A 24,166-nucleotide genomic window follows, 5' to 3' on the forward strand; every position below is an offset into this window, starting at 1 on the left:
CACTGAACGGCCAAGAAAGGTCATCAAATGGGGCTCTTTTGCTTAGCCACATAAATGTTGGGCTCAGCTATGGTCAAGGGTTACCTATACTTTGAGTAGCTCTTCACGTGACTTTTTGCTGTAAACGTAGGGAAGACCTAAGTACAGAATGGAGAAGATCACACATTAGCTCTCTTACGTAGAAGGTTTTTTTTGAGCGGGCCTGTTCGTTTGTGACATCTCCTTTGGGCAAACTCCCCACATATCAGCTCAGGGGAGGTCGAGCCCGTTCCTGACATGTCAGGAATGGAGTTGATTGATGGCTCTGAACGGCCATCTGTCTGAAAGAGACTTGGAGGAGGTTCCAGCTGGGCAAAGCAGGCAGTTGCAGATGGCCAGTGAAGGAGCTGCGTTCTGCACCTGATCCGAGAAAACCGGAGCAGAGAAAAGGCAGGAGCAGAGGAGGCCAGTCAGACTACTCAAGAGGAGAAAGCCTCACCCTCCTTAAGGCTCTGCACTGGAAATCTGGCTATTTATCCCAGCAGACAGAGGGAGGTGTTGCCGGGAACAATGGGTTGCTTTTCAAGATATTTTGCTCTATTGTGGTCTTCCCTGCTTCGCTCCAGATGGACCCTGTGTTTGGAATTGTGCCTTGTAGCCTCCGAACTTTTCTTTCCCCCTGAGCTGTCCTGGGGGTGGCTTTACGTTTTGCCCGCTGGAGTTATTTTGCTTGAGGAACTTTCAAGTGCCTTGTCTACTAGCAGGCCATTGCTCTGTGGACTAACCTTGGCTTGCTCATGGCCGGACTTAACTGGGACAGCTCTTGAGTTTTGGGCGAAGAGAATTGCTGGGGAATATTAATAAAGCTCACTAAGCCACACAGATATGTGTGAGCGAGCGAGTGAGTGGGGCAGTACATTCTTTGAACTAACCACGTGAAGTGCTTGCTCGTATGTATTCACTGCGTGCCTTCTCCGCACGTCAAAAGTGTAACGATCGCTTTGTCTTTAACCAGGAGGCTGGGATGCAGATGAGAAAGGCCCCAGCGTCTGGGACACGTTCACCCACCAGGGAGGAGATCGAGTTTTCAAGAACCAGACCGGCGACGTAGCTTGTGGCAGCTACTCTCTGTGGGAGGAAGATTTGAAATGTATCAAACAGCTTGGGCTGACTCATTATCGTTTTTCTCTTTCCTGGTCACGTCTGTTACCTGATGGGACGACAGGTTTCATCAACCAGAAAGGCAATTGTTCCTTTAAAATAGAAACTTGTGCTGCCTTAATTCAAGGTTATTGCCGCAGTCTGGCACAATTAAGCCAGTGTTCGAGTCTGCAGTGCAGATTTGAAATGGCAACTTCGTTCGCAGTAATTATGGGATTTATATGTTAAAAAATAATCATGATCCTGGCCTAATTAATATTCCAGCGTACTTCCGGTGATGGGATCTTTAGAGATGAGGTTAGAGTTAGGATATTATTGCTTTACTGTTTGCTTTGGGTTTTTTTTTTTAGTACCGGCCATCAATAGATACCATTTCTTTTCTGCCCCGATGATGCTAGTAGCGTTGTGCAGAAATTCCTAAGTTAAACATAAAGACATCACAGGACAAAGAAAGAAGGAAGTGGCCATGGGTGTCCTGAGACGGGGAGGGAGGAAGGAAAAATGGCCAAGTATCAAAGTGCAAGGCTGGCTTGGATCCGCCACGTTCTACAAACGTGATTGCTAATCCTTCACTGAGAAGGTTTCCAGAACCAGTCTAGACAAAAGAAGAACTAGGGCGGACATGATACCAGCCTCCCGATATCTGAGGGGCTGAGGGGCTGCCACAAAGATGAGGAGGGGGGCCAAGCTGTTCTCCAAAGCAGCGGAAGGCAGGAGAAGAAGCAACGGATGGAAACCAGTCAAGGAGAGAAGCAAATTAGACCTATGGAGAAACTTAGTGACAGTGAGAGCAATCAACCAGTGGAACGGCTTGCCACCAGAGGTTCTGGGTGCTCCATCACTGGAGGTTTTTAAAAAAGAGACTGGACCACCATTTGTCCAAAAGAGTATAGGTTTTCCTGCTTGAGCAGAGGGTTGGACTAGAAGACCTCCAAGGTCCCTCCCAACTCTGTGATTCGCTTAAGCAGTGGGAGGACTTGCCTCCGGGAGTTGTGGTTGCTCCATCACTGGAGGCTTTTAAGAAGAGACCAGACAGCCGTCTGTCAGACGTGGTATAGGTCTCCTGCGAGACTAGATGGGGGTTGGGTTACATGACCTCAAACTCTCATTTCTGTTAACCTGTGTGGTAGCAATACCTATTGCGGTGGTTTCCGCGAGAGTTAGCACGGGTGAAATAATATTTTGACCCCACCTGCCTCTTCAGAAAACACCAGAAGAGCCCTGGAGCTGGATCAAGTCCCCGCTTTTATCGTAGCTAGCATTCGGAGTCACCCCGTGGCCAAAACTGGATGCGTCTGGAAGCCCACCGGCCTGGACCAGAGATCTTGTTGCCTTCTGGCAGCCAGTGGAGCCTTGGTGGAGCAGTGGGCTGATGCCTCCTTAAGTAACACCAGCTGCCTGCAATTATTGCAGGTTCGAGTCCCACCAGGCTCAAGGTTGACTCAGCTTTCCATCCTTCCCAGGTAGGTAAAGTGAGGACCCAGATTGTTGGGGGCAATTAAGCTGACTTTGTAATAATGCTGCTTGGGGTGTGTGTGAAAGCCCTAATAAGCAGGCATATCCATGTAATGAAGGCTACTGCTAAGCTTGTAAGCCGCCCTGAGTCTTCGGAGAAGGGCGGGATATAAATGCAATAAAAATAAAAATAAATAAATAAATAAAGTTGTAAGGCCTTTTGCCGGACGGCAGACGGAGTCGGCAGCCATCAGAATGAGGAATTGCAGCTGGCTGGACTGTCCACCCGCTTGCCTCGTCCCCCTTGAAAGCCCAATGTGCTGAAGGGTTTGCCAATCCTGTTCCGAAAGACCTTTTTTCTGGAAAGGTCTGCGCTTTACTTGCTAAAAGGCCTCGTGGGATGGAAGAACGGACAAGGCACTGTGTCAGTGGGGTGCGTGCGCGTGTGAGAGATTTCAACGGTGGGGCCGAAGAATACTTGCCATCCGTGCAGCTCTCTGCTTAGGGAACTTTTTGCCAGAAAAGCCAGACATTTTTGTTTTGCTTTTATCCGTAGAAAACCTCAATAAATGGCAGCGCTTTGCAGATAGAAATCAAGATAACTTTTGCCGGTTGACAGCACTTCAGTCCAAAAGAGGAGATACGTTTGTTTTGGGGGTTTTTTTTTGACGCTGGAGCAACGGGACACGTTTAATAGAACAGACATTTCTAAGGCCACCGTCAGCAACATCGTCCTGTTTACCAATACGGTCGTCCATCCTTTTTTTGGAGCAAAAACAGAAAAAGAAGAATATCCTCTTGCTTTTTGGTTCTCATTGTAAACATTCTGATTAATATTATGAACTTTACATTTATCAAAAGGGCGCCGGGAACTCTTCGAGGTAGGCTGGTTTTCATTACCCAGGATCTCGCTTCTCCTGAGCAGTGATCTGTTGAAACAATTGCAGCCGCCAAGTTTGGAAAGGCCACGCTCCCATCTGCATTTGGTGGGGTTGTGTTTTTTTTTTTTTTTTTTCTTTTGCAAAGAGCAGGAAGAGAATTAAAAATCTCGGCGCAGTGTCCTTTTTTAAGTATCACACGAGCTGATTCATTACCTATTTGGCATCTAAAATGAAAGACATCTCGCTGGAGTTTCTTCCCCCCCCCCAGTTGTCTTCCAACACTTTATTAAAAGTGTCGTGTTTATTTTTAAATGTCACTGAGAATATTTAAAATTAAAACTTTAATTGAGCCAAGTTTAACCTATCTTTTGCAAAGGTAATCCTCTATGAAAAAATGCTGGAGATGTTATTATCTGTGATGGCCATCATCTTTAGCACTTAGCCATAGCCCTTAGACTTATATACCGCTTCACAGTACTTTACAGCCCTCTCTGAGCGGTTTGCAGAGTCAGCATGTTTGCCCGCCCAAAATCTGGGTCCTCGTTTTACTGACCTCGGAAGGACAGAAGGCTGAGTCAACCTTGAACTGGTCAGCATCAAACTTCTGGCTGTGGGTAGAGTCGGCCTGCAATACTGAATTTTAACCATTGCACCATCAAGGAAGGAAGGAAGGAAGGAAGGAAGATAGCAATAGCACTTAGACTTATACACTGCTTTATAATGCTTTACAGCCCTCTCTAAGCTGTTTGCAGAGTTAACATATCACCTGCAACAATTTGGGTCCTCATTTTACCGACCTGGGAAGGATGGAACGCTGAGTCAATCTTGAGCCATTAGGATCGAACTCCAGACTGTGGGCAGAGTCAGCCTGCAATACTGAATTCTAACCATTGCACCATCAAGAAAGGAAAGAAAGGAAGGAAGGAGGGAAGGAAGGAAGGACAATAGCAATAGCCCTTAGACTTATATACCACTTCCCAGTGCTTTACAGCCCTCCTATGTGGTTTACAGAGTCAGCCTCTTGACCCCAACAATTTCTGCCAATATTGAGGTTTTGTGGGAAAGTGAGCTTGGCAAAGTGTGGGACAATAGCAAGGGGTCCGTAAGGAACTCGACTGATTGGTTGCAAAGTAGGAAGGAAGGTGTGCCTCTGGAAGGCTTCTCCGGAAGCCCATGGGACACTGGTGGCATCTTGTTGCACCCGAAGGTAGATGAAAAACAGGACAGCTGGCAGGCTTGAAGTAAGGCCAGCCATATGGTATAGCTGTGAGAGCAGAATTATCTAAATGCCCAACACTGCCTGGATAAAGATAATGCAGAACAAGACATCTGGCCCTTGTGTAGTTGTCTCTGTGTGCGCATGTGTGTGTTTAAATGTTTAATGCGGGTGAACAGAAAGCTGGAAAAATTAAAACAAAAATAGTTCTGTGTTAATTGGTGTTAATCACCAGGTGCTTTCACATGCGGGAGATATTGCTTGGAAATAGGCTGATAATTAAATAAAACAGACTTGGGCTGGGCGAGGTTTTTGGCTTTGATTCCAAAAAAAGGTACCAGGGATGAATAAAGCAACAGAGCGCAACCCTTTAAAGCAGCTATGTCTTCCTGGGATCACATGGCTGTCCTTGCAGTAACCCCATGTCTCTAGGGAATGAGGTAGCTGCTTTAAAGCATTGTGGACACTGTTTATGCTTAGAGTACCAACTTTGGGGAATCAAAGCCAAAACAGCTCTAAATGCCATGGAGATAAGTCCCAAAGGTGCTTTTTCAAGAGGCAACTGGGCTTTCTCGTTTCTCCTTGGAAGACGTTTCGCTCCTTATCCCAGAAGCTTCTTCAGCTCTGACTGGATGGTGGGGAATGGAAGGATTTATACTCCTTGCAGACGGCTGGTCATTTGCCTCCTTTTAGAGAGTCATTGAGGCCACTTGGATCCGGAGAACACAGACAAACCTCCAAGTGACCTCAACAACTCTAAAAGGAAGCAAATGACCAGCCGTCTGTAAGGAGTATAAATCCTTCAATTCCCTACCAATTCAGTCAGAGCCGAAGAAGCTTCTTGGATGAGAAGCGAAAGGTCTTCAAAGAAAAACAAGAAAGTCCAGTGGCCTCCTGAAAAAGCACCGTTGGGACAATCATGACCCAGATGACTGAGACTCTCCATAGAGTTAAGTCTTTTTTCTCTATTATGTCCATATTATAGAATATGATAAACTCTTGACCAGATCCTTCAGGGCTCGTCACGGCAAGTCTCTGTGCGCTCACGTTAAGCACATCGCTGGCTCTATTTCCACCCTCCTAATAGATCAACAACAAGGTTGGCCTGCCTGTTATCAAATGGCTCAATTTGGGAAAGAGAGTGAGGCCGAAGGAAGGAAGGCTCAGTGCGAGAGAGAACAGTGAGGACGAGCAACGTGAAAGAAGCAAACGCCAATTTCACTAACCTTTTGGCCTTCTCTTCCTCAGGAGTTCATTATTACAACCAAGTGATCGATGGGCTGCTCTCCATTGGCGTCATCCCGGTGGTGACACTGTATCACTTTGACTTACCTCAGCGTTTGGAAGACCAAGGTGGCTGGAGATCCGAGGCCACGGTGGAGGCGTTCAACGCTTACGCCCAGTTCTGTTTCCAAACCTTTGGGGACCGAGTGAAGCTGTGGATCACCATTAACGAACCGCACGTCGTTGCTGTCTACGGCTATGAAAAGGGAATTATAGCACCGGGTGTCTCAATGCCCGGTGTTGGTGCCTATCTGGCAGCCCACCACATGATCAAGGCCCATGCCGAAGCTTGGCATAGTTACCACCAACTCTTTCGGGAACAACAGGGTGGACTTGTGTCTGTAGCCCTCAACTCCGATTGGGCTGAACCCTTCGATCCGAATTCCCTCGCTGACCGGGAAGCTGCCAAGAGGCACATCGTGTTTTCCTTGGACTGGTTCGCCACCCCGATCTTCCTCCACGGCGACTATCCTGCTGCGATGAAATCGAAGATTTCCGCCATGTGCATGGAGCCAGGCTCTCTGTCCTCACGGCTTCCCGAATTTACCGAACGGGAAAAGGCGAGGATTAAAGGCACGGCCGATTTCTTTGCCCTCAATTATTACACCACCCGCAAAGTTAAGCACCCAGATCACAAGCCCGGCCAGCCGAGTTTCTGTGCAGACAAAGAAGCCGAACAAGTTTTAGATCCATCCTGGCCTGTGGCCACCGGGAATTCCTGGCTGGCGGTCGTTCCCTGGGGTTTACGGCGGCTGTTGACCTACATCAAGGTGACGAATTCTACTCTTGCTTTTCTCTCACTAACCACTTCCCTTTGCGTGGAGAAACAGGCTCAGAGGGAATTCAGATCGACCCCCACTTACGACCTCAGCTGACCCCAAAATTTCTGCTGCTAAGCAAGATGGTTAAGTGAGTTTTGCCCCATTTAGCACCCTCCCTTGGCCCGTTGTTAAGCGAATAACATGGTTGTTAAGTGAATCTGGCTTCCCCATTGACTTTGCTAGTCAGAAGGTCGCCAAAGGGTCAGGGTTAATGTGTACATGCCAGTCACCAAGCAACCAAATCTGAATTTTGATCAGGTGACGATCGTATGAGTGAAAAACAGTTATACAACATCTCTTTTCTCAGTGCTGTTGTAACTTCAGACGGTCATGAAACGAATTGTTATAAGTCGAGAACTACCTGTAGTAAGAAAGGCAGCTGAACGCCAAAATTTCCTTCATGAAAATCAGTCAGAATAGAGCTGGACGGGACCTTGGAGGTCTTCTACTCCAGCCCCCTGCTCAAGCAGGAGATCTTATACCAGGGGTAGGCAACCTTGGCGCTTTTATGACTCGTGGACTTCAATTCCCAGAATTCCTGAGCCAGCATGGCTCAGCTTGGAAACCTCTCCCTTTCCCCTCAGCATGGCTGGCTCAGGAATTCTGGGAGTTGAAGTCCACGAGTCATCAAAGAGCCAAGGTTGCCTACCCCTGCCCTATACCATTTCAGACAAGTGGCTGGTGCAGTCTCCTCTTAAAAACCTCCAGTGATGAAGGACCCACAACTTCTGGAGGCAAGGAGTTCCACCGGTTAATTGTCCTCACTGTCAGGAAGTTTCTCCTTAGTTCCAGGTTGCTTCTCTGCTTGATTAGTTTCCATCCATTGTTTCTTGTCCTGCCTTCTCCTGCTTTGGAAAATAAGTTGAGCCCTTCTATTAATATATATAAAACATAAGGCAAATGTCTAGTTCTGGGTCCAAATTCATCTTATGAGTCAGCCTCATTCACTCTTAGCAGTTGATCCCCATCCTAGCTGTGAACTGCTTCTCCATAAGCACGGCCATTTTCATCTCAAATCCCCAGGAAGTCACACAGCACAGGATGGCCGGGTCTGTCCGAGGGGCTGTGGGGTGTTTGTTGTGCCTTGCAAGGATGGAGGGGGGTTAAAACGCCATGCCAGCGAAGCAGATGCTAATGCAGGGGGGGGGGAAGAAAAAGAAATTTCAGTATTCTCATTAAAGTAAGTAATTTCTCCTCCTTCATGGATGTTTGCACAGTTTTGCTTTTCTGCTGTTAATCATAAAAGGTCAGCTTGTGGAAAATTAAGTTAATAGGGTCAGTGCAATTTGATGAAAAGTACTTTGCAGTTGTAGCTTCAAGTAGACGGAGGCTAAGGCACCTTGTTTTATGGGCTTTTCTTGACATCTGCTCTGAAGGGAATGTCTTCTCCCTTATTCCAGGACACATATAATCACCCCGTAATTTACATCACTGAGAACGGCTTCTCCCAAAGTGACCCGGCTCCCACGGACGACGGCCAGCGCTGGGAGTATTTTAGGCTGACTTTACAGGAGATTTTAAAAGGTACAGTTTAAGAAGGACGGAAGATCAATTGCGCAAACTTAATACAATTTTTCCTAGATGCCTGTTTGGTTCTTCAAGTTAATGTGCATCCGGAGGGCGGCATGGCAATTTGGAAGGGAAAGTTTTGGAAGGAGATAGGAAAGAGAATCTAGCTTAGATCCCCTGTACCGTGACGTTGGGGAGGCACCCTTTCATGAATTCACGGTGCTCAAAAGTCGTATTAATTGGAAGAATTTACCCGAGGGAAGAAAACAGAGTTGAACACTGCAATATTGATTTCACAAATATTGACTTCCCGGGAGAAGCGGCGATAAGGCTCCGCCTGAAATTAAAGGGATTTGGTTTTTTTTCCATAGCTAGGAAGTTGAAAGGTCAGAAGACAATTCAAGGGATGGGGCCAAGGCTCCCAGGTTTGCGCCTCGTTTCGGTAATCCTTGATTGGATCGCTTTGGTTTTAAAGGCGATCCTGTTGTGAAAGGATCCTTTAGAATTTTTCTTGCCCCCCCCCAAAATGCCTTTGCTTCTTGGAAAATAGGTTCCCTGAAATACTTAACACAGTATTATTATTATTATTATTATTATTATTATTATTATTATTATTATTATTATTATTATTATTAACACTTTTATTCATAAAACATGAAACTCAGTCAACTGAACATTCAGACTGACTGGCACTGATGGTTGACACGGGTTGCTGCCAGCATCCTAGGTATCAACCACGTATCTCCCTAAAATGTAAGATGTTCTGAGTAGCACAGTTTTTTGTAGCTTTGCTGGAGTTATTGCAGGAAGTTGCAATTTCTTGATGTGTTTTGCAAAGTTTTTGGACATAGTTCCCAGCGCCCCGATGACAATGGGTATCCCTGTTACATGTTTCATCCGTAATTGCGCAGTTTCGATGGCCGGGTCGCGGTATTTCGTAATTTCTTGCAGTTCTTTTTCTTCAACTCTGGCATCTTCCGGTACAGCGATATCAATCAACTATATGCTTTGGTTCTCTACGACTGCGATATCTGGGGTGTTGTGTTCCAAATGGCGATCTGTCTGTATTCGGAAGTCCCACAAGATCTTCACCCTCTCATTCTCGATAAATAATAATAATAATAATAATAATAATAATAATAATAATAATAATAATAATTGTTATTGTTATTGTTGTTATTATTATTATTATTATTACTACTACTACAGTGGGATATAAATAAGTAAATATTAATTGCAGGCGAACAATTACCGTACATGTATTCCATCCCTTTATTTTACAATTGACAATAAAGCAGAGAAGCATTGGGAAGACCAAAACCCCTTGCTTTTAAAATGTCAGGAGGGCTGAAATGGGAAATGAATACTTTTTCCCTCTATTGAAACTCCAGCTGCAGTGATTATAAGGTATAAAACTCTTACTTATTGAGGCATAAAACTAAAATTCCTATGACGAATGCTCTTAAACAGTATTACCGTTTTATAATTTAGTCCTTAATATCCAACAGCAGGCCTCTTAAATCTTACCTGGGAATTTGCTCACCGGCCCCAACATTCAATCTTTTTTCACCGAAACCTTAAACGGTGTCCTTGTTGCTAAAGTAATAATATCCACGTCTTCCAGGATGCCTGGTTTTAAATGTGCAAAAGTTCGAACCGCTGTCAGGTTATTATTTTTTTCTATTACCCATTCAGATGTTAAAAAACGCTCAGCAATCGTGTCTGTGGGAATAACATCAAAATCAAGCTGTGTAAAGACAGATCCATTGGGTTTTTTTTTCCTTCACACACATCCCTCTCAATCAATTTAGGAGCGAGCAAGGTTTCAAGCCACATTTTTATGAACTTTCCTAACAAAATCCAACTTTTTAGATGCAGAATTATGCCCGAGTTAGCGCAGCGGTTCCAAAGTGCCGAGATGGGCAGCTCTGGGTTCTTAATGACCACTTTGTGCGTGGAAAGGCGCCATGATATTTATTGAAGACTTCAGTAAAAAATTGTCAAGGTGTGTGCAGAGGGGCAGGCTGATATATCTCAACCTACAGGAGTTCAAAGTTGGAAGTTTCCCCTCCCAAATCTGGACAAAAAAAACTTACGCTGAAAAGGACACAATGGGGGAAGCGAAGCAGTTGCGCAAATCCCATTAACTCTGCGCTTTGTTAAAGGGAGCTCCTACATTAGAAAATGGGGAGTTGAGTCCAAGCTATTTGCAAAGGCCAAACACACAAAACACAGTCTAATTTTGGTAGTTATTTATTATTTATTTTTATTTAATTGGATTTATATACCGCGCTTTCCCGAAGGACTCAGGGCGGTTTACAGGGTAATTTAAAACAAGAAATACAAAAGTTAAAAACAATTAAAAATAATTACAACAGTCCCTGAAAAAGTAAAAAAAAACAATTAAAATTAAAATTAAAATTCTCAGCCTGGGCCAGAGAGCTCGAAGAGCCAGGTCTTCAGGTCCCGGTGGAATGAACGGAGGTCGGGGGCAGTCCTAAACTCTGCGGGCAGCTGGTTCCACAGGGCAGGCGTGCCCACTGAGAAGGCCCTACCCCTGGGTATTGTCCGCCGGCAATCTTTAACCGGCCGCACCTTGAGAAGACCCTCCCTGTGGAAGCGCACTGGACGAAGAACCTGATGCTGGCAGCAGGTGTTCCCTCAGATATCCCGGACCCATGACATTTAGGGCTTTATAGGTCATCACCAGCACCTTGAATCTCACCCGGAGGGCAACCGGAAGCCAATGCAGCTCGTGGAGTAGAGGTGTTACATGGGAGTATCGGGAAACCCCCATCACAACTTGTGCGGCCGCATTCTGCACCAGCTGAAGCCTCCGAGTGGTCCTCAAGGGCAGCCCCATGTAGAGAGCGTTGCAGTAGTCCAAACGGGAGGTCACGAGTGCATGATACGCTTCACTATTTAAATTCCTTTAATCAAGTGAAAGATTAAAAGGATAGGTTTTTTTTTTAATCCTCCATTGCAATTCCTAAATCCAGTGTTGTGATGTTCATTCTAAAGAGATAACTTGTTCTCATCTATGTGGATTCAAAATCTTGGCCGCTCCTGAATGTTTCAAAAAGCAACAACAACAACAACAACAACCCCCAAAAAACATTAGGAACCACATTTAAATATTACAGGCTGTATTGTTTTTAAAAGGGGGGAAAGGATGAAACAACCAGTCACCAATTTATGAATCTAATTTCTGCAGCTAACGTATAATGGAACAAATATTTTCAGGGAGAATAAATAACAAAGAGATTTAGTCAAGAAATGTGTGTCAGGCCTTTTGAATTGCGGCGATGATTATTTCACAAACTATAAACCTGAAATCTTATTTAATGTAACTCCTTATACCGGCTTGTATTTCCTGAATTATTATTTTACAGTGGAAAGTTTTCCTACAACTTCTTCGTTCTCTCTGTTCCTTTGCTTGGCTCTGACTCCACTTCAGAATTTCCTCCGTATGTGTGTCTGCTTAAGTTGCTTAGGGTATATTTATATATTTAGCAAGCGTACGTCGTTCAACTTTTATTGGAAATGGCCTAACTTTAAAGATAGAATGTGTAGCAAGTTTGGCATAGAGAGCAACCCCAACCATACATCTCTACTAAAATTTGATAGTCCTGGATATCAATATGTGCCTTAGCTTGCTTTGGTATTATTATTATTATTATTATTATTATTATTATTATTATTATTATTATTATTATTATTATTATTATTATTATTATTTAGATTTATATACCGCCCTTTCCCGAAGGACTCATGTGTTTCATATAATGCTGTCGGCCTTTGGTAGATATGATAAAATGAATGAAGTCAACCCAAAGATGCTTTTTCCAAGAGGCAGCTGGATTTTCTTTGTTTTTCTTTGAAGATGTTTCGCTTCTCATCCAAGAACCGAAGAAGCTTCTTGGATGAGAAGTGAAATGTCTTCAAGGAAAAACCAAAAACCGTGGGATTAACCACGACCTGGATGTTTGCTTGAAGTCATGCTCTGTGAAGTCATTATTAGAGATAAGTTCACTGTCAGATGATCCTATTTGAATGATACTTTTTTTTAGCATATGGAGCTATCATCCATTTCTAAGAGTCCACTATCTTGTTCCTGGTTTAAAGTAAAACATCAATTAGCGTCTTTTGTGGAGGCGAAGAAAGGGCAAATTTGCACAAATAACCAATTTTACTTGGAAAGGAGTAGCTCTTTTGCTCCCCCCCCCATTTGTTATTATTTTGCACAGCCAGCCAGATGTTTAGACTGGATCTGGCGTTTTTGTCCACCTGTTGAGTTCTTCCCCAGAACCTGGGATGGGCAGATGTTGTTCGATGCCATTAAAGGCCTTGATTTTTGTGGGCTGTAAGTTGCTTCTTTATTAATGATGATTATTTTGAGCTCCTTAGGTTTTTGTCTCCGTAAAGAGGTATCTTGTCCGTCCCAATCATTTCCACATAATGCAAATGTAGTTCTAGAGAAAACATATTGCAATATTTGCTGTGCAACTGCCTTTCTACGGTCACAAAGCAAAAATACTGATTAATAGAATGCAGCACAGGAGGAGACTGGATAAAATAGAGGCATAGATTTGGGGCTACTAATGGCATATTCATACGAAATGCAAATAATTTTGCAGAATAGTTCTCAACTTACCAGCACAACTGAGCCTAAACTTTCTGTTGTTAAGCAAGACGTGTATTTGCCCCATTTTATTCTGTTTCTCATCTATCCTATCCTATCCTATCCTATCCTATCCTATCCTATCCTATCCTATCCTATCCTATCCTTCTTATTCTATTCTATTCTATTCTATTCTATTCTATTCTATTCTATTCTATTCTATTCTATTCTATTCTATTCTATTATTTCATATTTTCTATTCTATTCTATTTCATATATTCTATTCTATTCTATTTCATATTTTCTATTCTATTCTATTCTATTTCATATTTTCTATTCTATTCTATTCTATTTCATATTTTCTATTCTATTCTATTCTATTCTATTCTATTCTATTCTATTCTATTCTATTTCTCATCTACTCTACTCTACTCTACTCTAATTCTATTCTGTTCTGTTCCATTATTCTATTCTATTTGATTTGATTCAATTCGATTCTGTTGTTCTTTCAGACCTCACTGGTATTCAATTAACCTTGCAACATCTTGCAGCCTCTGAATACATTTGGGTTTTATATGCCTTCTATATTTTGCAGTAGTGAGGAGTCTTATGTTGTAGAGATTGTAACTGTGCCTTCTGTGCAACTGGAGGGGGCAGTGTTTTGCTACGTCCGTTTTCGTATTCTCTTTCAGATACAGAAAAATCTCCTTCAATTCTTTCATCTCTAATCTGTTGGTGTTAAATAAGCTTGGGATATGCACCTGTTGCTGGCTTGTAGCGGGAAAGGAAGGTTTAATGTGATATGAAAAATGTCTTTTATTTAAACAAAAAAGCTTTTGCACAGCGACAGTTTCACTGTGCAGCCAGATGTATAGATTGGTTTTTTTTTAAAAAAAATGCACGCAGAAAGTTTTAAAAACAAAACAAAACACCAAAGCTACACAAAATCCAGCATGACACTTTGATTGTTTGTATATTGAAGCCTAGGAAGACTCAAATTCGATATAAGGAAGCATCTCTTCACCATGAGGAAAAGGGACAAGATTTCTTCCCTTGGTTAAAGGTCCAACCCCGTTCACCTTGGGAGCACTGAGTCACTTCTGGGTCGAAAGGATTATGTCAGAGCACCGATTATTGCGTGAGATAACCCAGGAGTAAATACAGTAAACAGTGGTCTATATTAAATGGTGGTTTATCTTACACTATCTACAATATCATACACCAGGAACAATATACATACACATGCTAATACAGGATCAAACAAACCACAGTTACAGCAGGAAACGGAAGAGAGAGAACACATCAGCAGAGCCTTCCCTTTACACAAGGCTCTTAAAGAGACACAGATCCTGCTGAGTCATTCCCATCATTACATCTTATATCTTAGATTACATAAACTGGTTAGCTGTTCAATCATTACCTTGACAGATTAGCTGGTGATATCACCGTTCCCTGGGAGGCACCGGGTTGGGATCTCCTTTCATGTCCCCGTTAATGTGCCCACCGAAGTGGTACCTATTTATCTACTTGCAAATGCACGCTTTCGAACTGCCAGGTGGGCAGGAGCTGGAGCGAATGCCGGGAGCTCACCCGCCACACAGCAGGACTCAGGTCTCGAATGCAAACTTGCTGATCGGGTTTGACTAGACTTCCAACCTTGTATAATTGTATAATTCAACCAAAGTCTTTTTTTCATCAGAAGACAGCAAAGAAACAGGAAGAGGTTGGTCCTTCAGTGGCAGCTTTAGCCACGGGCCTGTCTAAGCATCTGCCCATCTTAAATAGCCCTTAGACCTCTATACCGCTCCACAGTGCTTTAAGACAGCCCCCTCTAAGTGGTTTACAGAGTCAGCCTCTTGCGCCCCCCCCCAACAATCTGGCTCCTCATTTTACCGACCTGGGAAGGATGGAAGGCTGAGTCAACCAGGAGCTGGTGAGAATCGAACTGCCAAATTGATGGCAACTGGGAATCAGCAGGAGAAGAGGAAGGAGGAGGAGGAGGAGGAGGAGGAGGAGGAGGAGGAGGAGGAGGAGGAATCAGCAGGAGAAGAGGAAGGGGGAGGAGGAGGAGGAGGAGGAAGAGGAGGAGGAGGAGGAGAGAGGAGGAAGCAGGAGAAGAAGAGAAGAAGGAAGGAAGGGTAAAAAGGAAGTTTTGGATGAATAAACTGGGCATAGAGACATCACATATTATAATGTCCAACCCCCTCTCTCCCAAAAAAGGTATGAATATGCGAACTTACTTGAGAAAATACCTCCACACAATTGAAAAGGAAAGTTATTTCAATGAAGGGACCAAAGGAGCTGTCAAAGGGATGTGAAGACCCATAAATTGTTGTCGTAACTCTCCAAGAATGAAAAGTCCTTGCCGAGCAGGAGTGTCCTCAGGGGCAGAGCTAATACAGAGATCAAGGAGAGAAGAAAGCATGGAAGAAAGAGCTACCAGGAGGAGATGGCTAATGTGTAGGAGAAGACAAATGACGTGCTTTGCTGTACCTGAAATGGTTCTTTTGGCTGTTGTGACCACCTATGGTGGTTAATTAATTAGACAACCTTCCTGATAGGGTGATTAATGGGCAGGCTGGATGTAAACAGATATACGCTAATTAATAATATGGCTGTCACCAGAGAACCTGGCCACAGGATTAGGGAGTGAGAACTAACTTTCTGTGCAACAGTTCCTGGGGACACATTACGCAGGGCGATCACGTGGGTGATAGAGCATGTCCTTCTCCTCCCGTGGCAGTTAGAGTTGCATAACAAATGATTGATTGCATCTCTCTCTGTCTCCTTCTCTCTCTCTCTTTCTCTCTCTCTCTCCCTTTTCGTCTCTCTCTCTCCCTTCTCTCCTCTCCCTCTTTCTCTCTTCTCCCTTCTCTCTCTCTTTTTCTCTCTCCCTTCTCTCCATCTCCTCTTTCTCTCTCTCCTTTCCCTCTCCCCTCTTCCTCTTCTGCCTCTTCTCTCTTTCTCGCTCTCTCTCCCTTCTCTCTCCCATTTCCTCTCTCCTCTCCCTCCCTCCCTCCTCTCTCGCTCTCTCCTCTCCCTCTCCTTTCTCTCTCCCCTTCTTTCCCTCTCCTCTCTCCCTTCTCTCTCTCCCTCCCTCTCTCCTCTCCCTCTCTTCCTCCACTCTCTCTCATTTGTCTCCACCTCCTCTCTCCTCTCTCTCTTTTCTCCCTCTCCCCTCCATTCCTCTCTCCTCTCCCTCTTTCCCTCTTCTCTCTTTCTCTCTCTCTCTCCCTTCTCTCTCTCCCATTTCCTCTCTCCTCTCCCTCCCTCCCTCCTCTCTCGCTCTCTCCCTCTCCTTTCTCTCTCCTCTCTCCCTTCCTTCTCTCTCTCCCTCCCTCTCTCCCTCTCTTCCTCCACTCTCTGTCCCTTGTCTCCACCTCCTCTCTGCTCTCTCTCTTTTCTCCCTCTCCCCTCCCCTCCTCTCTCCTCTCCCTCCCCCCCTCTCAGTTAGTGCCTGCACGAGCACTTTTCATCAAACTGGTCTTTCATTCCTGTCAGGAGAGAGTAGGGTTGACACGGAACTGCTGTTGAAGACAACTCAAAAAATTGAGATAATCCTAGAATGCAGGTGACCGAATTCCAACGGGGGAACTAATCGACGAGAACAGGTGTTGAAGGAGCTCCATTAGCTTCCGAGCTGACTGCAAAATGCTGGCACTTGCCAATAAAATTCCGTCCCGGGGGTCCGAGGCAACATCTGCTGGCCCAAGAGCCGTTAATCTGCGGAGGGCCTTCATGGGTCCTTCTCTTCAAGAACAGCTGAGCCAGGTGGTGAGCAGAAGAAACCATTGGTGGAACTTTCTCTCCCAGGAAGATGGCTCGGCATCGGCTTCTGCTAATGGCTCCAGTGCTGGGAAACCTTTTTAACCTCCTAGGTCTTTTAGACACCGGAAGCATAGATTTCAGATTTAAATCTTAAGGCATTCTTATCTAGGTATATCCAGCTGAACATAACAAGATACGGCCTACTAAGAAACATGGTCAATTAACGTTGGTTTGTACCGATGGCGGGCCGTTTGCTGATTTTAAGCAGCATTGCTTCCGTGTGGTTTTCTACTGATTGTTCAGTCTGGGTTTCATCCCAACGATTAGATTCAATTTCAATTCAGAGTAGAGCTGGAAGGGACCTCGGAGGTCTTCTAGTCCAAGCAGGAGACTCTTTCAGACAAGTGACTGTCCAGTCTCTTCTTGAAAACACCGGGTTAATTGTTCTCACTGTTAGGAAATTTCTCCTTAATTCCAGGTTGCTTTTCTCCTTAATTAGTTTCCATCCATTGTTCTTTGTCCTGCCTTCTGGTGCTTTGGAAAGGAAAATAAGATTCTGTAGATTCTTGATTGGTCTTCTACCTTTTAGCACAGGGAGCCTGTAGTGGAATTGAGAGTAACATCCAGGAAGAACTAAAAGTACAGTGTGAATTCTTATAGACTGTTTCTCCTTATAGCATTTCACATAGGAATCTCATCAGCCATCTGGTTCGTGTGTCTACGTGTGTGTGTGTGTTTTTGTCCTAACACACCTGCTTCAACAAGCCCGTATGTTCAACGGAGCCATGTGCTCCCGGTCTGAGAAGACTTGAGTCACTCCACTTCTCCAACAGAAATCTTTGTATTTCTAAATTAGACAGTCTGCTTCCAGGGCAAAATGTAGTTAAAGAGTCTTCTACTTGCCCTCAAAAAAAGAAAGAAAAAGGGTTAGGAGAAAATGAGTTTGAATAACTGATGCGCTACGACAGCCATCTGCAAATTAAACCAAGGATGTTGGGGAAATCGTGCCTTTGGCTGGGAAATAATGAGCTCCCGATGCGTTTTTCTCATCAACGTATCGGCGTGAAGCCCCTCTGTTTAGCCAAAGTCCTATCATCAAGGAAGCAGTCCATCAAAAGTTCATCGTGGGGTATTCTTTTGCGCCTCACCTTTCTCTTTACATTTGGCTTCCTTGGACCCCCTTCCCACTTGCGATGGTTTGAAAGGAGAAGAATTGTAGGAACACGGGTTCTTATCACATCTGTTCCAGCTCCGGTAGACCCAAAGCCATCCCTGTCGTCCTCAGTTATCTTTCTACACAGCACTGCTTTGAGCAGAGGTTTAATACACAAAAGATTGTTTCCCTCAAGATTTAGGTACCTCATAAATCAAGCTGACAAGTCACGTGGCCAGTTTCTCTCGGCTGCTTTGTCTCGGGTGTGCGCACGGACAAGACGGTGGCGTTCTCCGCGGCTTATTGTCTAATAATGTCAGAGGGCTGTGTTCCTCTCACTCTGTATTAGACTCAGCCTAGACAATTCTTTTTGTGAATGTTCATGTGGTGCCCATGTAGTGTGTGAGGAAAGGGAGACGGATTTCCGGAACTACATTTCTCCACATATAACTCTGCTACAGTGAAAGATCAGTGCATAACGGATGTTTCCCGGAATGTTGTAGCTTAAATTGTTCTTCATTTAAAAAAAAACAAAAAAACAAAACTCATGTTAGTGTGTTTATGATGAATCCATCCATCCATCATTTCCCTCCTCCCTTTACTTGTGAGACCCTTCCTCTGTGCAGGGAGAAAGACCTAGACCAAAACTTCCAATGATGGAGCACCCACAACTTCGGAAGGCAAGGAGTTCTCACTGTCGGTAAATTCCTCCTTAGTTCCAGGTTGCTTCTCTCCTTGATGAGTTTCCATCCGTTGCTTCTTCTCCTGCCTTCAGTTGCTTTGGAGAATAGCTTGACCCCCTCTTCTTTGGGGCAGCCCCTGAGATACTGGAAGACTGTTACCATGTCACCCCTGGTCCTTCTCTTCATTAAAGTAGAGATACCCAAATCCTGCAACAGTTCTTCATATGTTTTAGTCTCCAGACCTTTAATCATCTTTGCTCTTCTCTGCACTCTTTCTAGAGTCTCAACATCTTTTTTTACATCGTGGTGACCAAACCTTGTAGCATTTTTGAATTCTATCCTAGTTCCTGATTTCACACTAGTGTGAATTTAGCCCCCCCCCCACTTTGTTATTGCAATGTTACTAAAATGTCCCTTTATTCTGGAATCGATTGCATGCTCAGTTACATTTCCGTTGAGACGGATCATTGTCATCACATGATCTGCACTTGGATAAACTCTTACAGGCTCATCCTGTAGGCTTCTAAGCATGATATGCAGAACGTGAAGGCCTAACTCAATTTGATGATAAACAACGTCCATGCAAGAAAAATAGTAAGCGCCTGGTGCAAACCAATAGCAGCAACTTGGAGGTTGCGTTGGGTAGCTTGGATCCATCTTCCAGTTTGAACTGAGAAACTGAACAGAAAGAAGCTCTTGGCTCAAGATGGTGAAGGAAGCGGGGTTTAGAGACCTAGACTAAGCCTCCATCCAAATATTACCATTGACTCTAATTCCCGATGGTGATTCAATTCTGGGTGATGCTTAGTAGGATAATTGATCAACATGAACCAGGATTTTTTTATGGGTAAATTATATGAAGAAAAAAAATTCTGTTGGCAGTTCTACGATGGACACACACCTCTCTGAATATAAATGTGTGACTCAACATCTCTTAAGAAGTTTTAGCCATTGGATTAGCCTTTAAACCCACGCAAAGTGAAATGTCAGCTAGGATTTTAGGATTATCTTTGATAATTTTATCTAGAAATGAGTGTCCAGTTACTGTGGGATGGCTGGCTCACTTGTGTTGTGAGGAAAGAGCCCTGTGGGATGTTGTAGCAGTGACTCAGCAAACCCACACCAAAATTGCCCACTCTTATCTCTCTGGCTGTGTGTGTGTGTGTGTGTGTGTGTGTGTTGGACCTAAAATTATATTTTGCTGAAACTCTTAAATTCCCTAATGCCTTACCCCTTTTTCCTACGCAGATCTCCAGAACATGTACAGGTAATCCTTGAATTAGGACCACAATTGACCCCAACAGTTCTGTCGCTAAGTGAGACATTTATTAAGTGGCTTTTGCCCCATTTTATGATCTCCTTTCTTGCTACATTTGTTAAGTGAATCACTGCAGTTGTTCAGTTGGTAACACGGTCGCAAAAGGAAATCTCGTGACCCCGGGACATGGCAGCCGTCGTAAATACGAGTCACTTGCCAAGCGTCTGAATTTTGATGATGTGATCATGGGGACGCTGCAATGGTCTATTCTACTGTGAAAAGCAGCAATAAGTCACTTTTTTCAGGGCCGTTGCAACTTTGGACGGTCAGTAAGTGAACTCTTGTACATTACCTGTACTTCAGCCGCTTTTTTCAGAGGAAAATGTGGCTAATGTTTTTTTTATATATATAAAGAAAGAAAGGGTTAGGCTGATGATTATGTTGATGAATAAGGAGGAGGAAGAGACGATGACTAAAAATTTCCCAGGGCAGGGCTACTGAAAATGTAAATAATCAACTGCTATTTTGCCCAGATCACGAGAAGCATGAAGCTGAGTTTCCATTAAGCCACCAAAATAAATAAATAAATAAATGGAAAGGAGAAATAGTGAGGTTAAAATTCCAAGAGTTGTAACTTTTCGGGGAGAGCCTTTTTTCGTCACTAAATAGTCAGTTCTTTTAAGCGATTCGGTCCTTGCGTAGAAAGTTGACCTTACCGGTTGACGTCATGCTGAGTTTCTTGAACTTTCCAACAAGCTAGAGGCGTCCAAGGAGAGCCTGACCAGGCTGCCTTTGCAGGGGTCAAGCTTGTCCTCTACTCATCTGCTTGGTGAGCCTCTCAGCTTCGGGGAACGGGATTGACTGAATTGTAATTACTTTTCTTTCCTAACTGGAGCTCGCGCCTTCCTCTTAAATCAAGAAGGTCAACCGCAGGGATGCGGAAGTGGGTGGTGGAGCCAGCTACGCCTCTTCCCTTCCAGAAGTTTAAGATAACTTCCGCGAGGAACTTCCTCTCGCTTCATCCATACTTGTGAGAAGGCCGAGAAGATTGACGAGGGCACAGTTGCCTACTTTAACCCACGATTTATTGGAGATTCTCAGTCAGCCAGGCCACGGTTGTGAAACCACGGAAAAGCACCTTGGGGACAACCACGATTAAGCAGAGACGTGACCCTGGTAGCTCGGAATAAAGCAGAATAACTAATTTTCTCAGTTTGGGTGTAAGAGGTCTATAGTCTATAAAACTCGACTAGGAGTTTTAATTAAAGGTCCGGTCAATGTTTAAATGGGGAAGCTGTTTCAGGTTTTGTTCTGCGTAACGGAAGGGAGATATATAGATGTCATTAAAACGAAGTGGTTGCTTTCCATTTTCTTTCTAGCGATTTACGCTGACGGCGTCCAAGTGAAAGGCTACTTTGTCTGGTCTCTCCTGGACAACTTCGAATGGGTTTGCGGATACAGCTCTCGATTTGGACTCTTCCACGTAGATTTTGAAAATTCGGCATTGCCCCGAATCCCTTATAAATCTGCAATTGAATACGCAAAAGTCATTGCCAACAACGGGCTGATGAAGTCACCTAGATAACAGATGAACATCAACGGACTGCACGGGGCGCCCTTTTTAAAGCAAAACGTTGGTTTTTAATAAATGTCCGTCAAAAGCACAATCAGCAAAATGCGGGTATCCGAACAATAGCCACGCACGGGATGTAAAGCCTACATACTGCAAGACGTGGCTTTTCAAAAAATAAAGTCGAAATGCCGGGTGGCTATTATGTACTTCCACAATGTTGATTATTAGACCGGGCAGAAATTCATTGGATAAACGTAAGTAATTAAACCGCATTGATTAAATAGGTAGTACATCGGTGGTTCGGTACTCTTTTATTTTTACTTTTAAAAAAAACAACAACGACAACAACTCCATACGGGCAATTCAAATTCTGTGCCAAGAATGGATGAATGCTGTGACCTGCGCTAATTAGACATATTTGCCGTATTTTTTTTTTCCATTGTACGTTAGTTTGTATTTTGCAAAGCTAGTTAGAACTGAAAGGAACGCGAAATGTGTTTGCCGATAAAGATTGAGGCAGAGGAAAGAAACAAACTAGTCCTCAGAGAGGCATTTTTGAAGCTTTGCCTCTCTAAAAGGCTCCTGAAAGGACTCTTTTTTCTGTGACAAAGTGAAGGCTTTGGCTAAGTGGCCCATTGTGGGGCAGGAACAAGGAAGAACGTGTGTGTGTGTGCAGCCTTCTCCAAACCTCCTCCTGGTGGCTTTTCACTCATAGCAATTGCAGAATAAGGCCTGCAGGGACATGGATGGAGGGATGCCCGTTGGATTAGGAAAAAAGAGCCACTCTTCTGGGCGCAAAAAGATTAGAAAAAGGCAACATGCTTCCAAAAGTTTGGACAGCTATTGTTCCGGAATGGAATTGGAATTGGAAATGAGAAGAGAAGAGAGAAGGGAAGGGATGGGAAAGCAAGAGAAGAGAAGAAGAGGAGAAGAGGAGTTGAGAAGGGAAGGGAAGAGAGAAGAGAATCAGAAGAATGAAGAATGGAATGGCACGGAAATAGAAATGGAGCTGAAAGGAGCCTTGGAGGTCTTTTATTCCAGCCCCCCACTCAAACTGGGGAATTATGCCATTTCAGACAAGGGGAGCGGCTGCCATCCTCCAGTGATGAGGCACCCACGATTTCTGGAGGCAACTTCTGTTCCTCTGGTTAATTGTCCTCCCTGTTAGGAAGTTTCTCCGTAATTCCAGGTTGCTTCTCTCCTTGGTTAGTTTCCACCTGTTCTTTCTTGCCCTGCAAGACAAGGAGAGAAGGAGAGAAGCAACCTGGAATTAAGGAGAAACTTCCTAACGGGGAGGACAATTAACCAGTGGAACAGCTCGCCACCAGAAATCGTGGGTGCTCCATCACTGGAGGTTTTTAAGAAGAGGCTGGACAGTCTCACTTGTCTGAGAGGGTAAGGCCTGCTGCTTGAACAAGGGGTTGGACTAGAAGACCTCCAAGGTCCCTTCCCCACTCTGTTGTTCTATTATTTTATTATTATTCAGGGAAGCCTCTATCTTAGCCACTTCCCAATGTTATCCAGTTGTTTTGGACTTAAAACATGTTTCCGTTTCACATGCACCCTTTGTTCAATTGATGTGAAAATTAAAATTCTTCTAAACAATTCTGGGGTTTCTCTTCAAAACAAAGCAGTTAGCTTTATGCTGTAACAGTGCTACCTTCCTATATTGGAAAGAGACTGGGATTAAAAATTAATCTCTAATCCAGGAATCTGTAAATGAGAACTTGCTCTTCAATATTATTATTATTATTATTGATCATCGCACAGACTGGATCTGGCATTTTTGTCTACCTGTCGAGTTCATACCAAGGAGCTGGGATAGGCAGATGTGGATTTGATGGTATTATAGATATTATTATTAGTAGTAGTAGTAATAGTAATAATAATAATTGGCATTGACAAATTCGCCATCAGTCAATTGCAAAAGGCGGCCTTACTAGGAGCTGCTTCCATCCTGCGACGAGATCTGTAATACCATCAAACATCCACATCTGCCTATCCCAGGTCCTTGGTAAGGACTCGATAGGTGGACAAAAATGCCAAATCCAGTCTGAACATCTGGCTGACTGTGCGAGGATCAACAACAACAACAACATAATAATAATAAATAATAATAATAATAATAATAATAATAATAATAATAATAATAATGATAATAATAATAATAATAATAATGGTCTCAGGCTTCTCTTGCTTACGAGAAGTAATGACTCAGTCACTTAACTTTCTAAGCCATTAATGTTAAGTGACCGAATTCTCAAATTAGTCATCCAAAGTTGCTTTACATTTACTTTCTCCTTTTTTAATTTTGTTTTTAGGAGAAAGTACAGCAGCGCTCTTGAAAAGATTAACCCCAGTTAGCATCTTTCACGGAAGGAAGAAAAAAAATAATACCCCCACACACACAGAATAAAATCTGAGGAGTGTGCTTTCACTCTGGCTTGAGAAAAAATAAATAAGTCCTAAAGTAAGGCGGATGGGCAAACTCACCCCTCAGATCTTCAAAGACATTGCAAGGCAGTGCGACGTTTATTACGAAATCTGACTTTCCAAGAACTATATTGGGGCGTGACGTTTTCAAGTGGCAGAGTCGAATTACAAAAGTGTCTCTCTGTATACAGATAATCCTCGACTCAACGGCCACAGTGGCGCTCCAGGTTTCCGATGCTAAGCGAGACATTTGTTAAGTGAGTTTTGCCCCATTTTCTTGCCACAATTGTTAAGCGAATCCCTGCAGCTCGTAAGGTAGCAATCCGGTTGTTAAGTTAGTCCGGCTTCCCCATCGATTTGTCAGAAGGCCG

At 43.8% G+C, this 24,166-nt stretch overlaps 1 protein-coding gene across 5 annotated transcripts in view; it reads left to right on the top strand.

Annotated features, from left to right (window-relative positions):
- The window catches only part of LOC310643339 (cytosolic beta-glucosidase-like), a 69,837-nt gene that overhangs the window by 22,204 nt on the left and 23,467 nt on the right, over nt 1-24,166 (top strand). For 3 of the 5 annotated variants that reach the window (XM_083367678.1, XM_083367677.1, XM_083367676.1), the window contains exons 3-5: nt 995-1,222; nt 5,941-6,746; nt 8,198-8,321. In XM_083367678.1, coding sequence (XP_083223804.1) covers nt 995-1,222; nt 5,941-6,746; nt 8,198-8,321 — 1,158 coding nt within the window. Of the gene's footprint in view, nt 1-994; nt 1,223-5,940; nt 6,747-8,197; nt 8,322-21,168; nt 22,920-24,166 lie in introns of those variants that run through there. The other 2 variants (XR_014493055.1, XM_083367675.1) reach the window with 2 other exon arrangements.

Source organism: Vipera ursinii (genome assembly GCF_947247035.1).
Source record: "Vipera ursinii genome assembly, chromosome: 7".
NCBI classification, from domain to species: Eukaryota; Metazoa; Chordata; class Lepidosauria; order Squamata; family Viperidae; genus Vipera; species Vipera ursinii.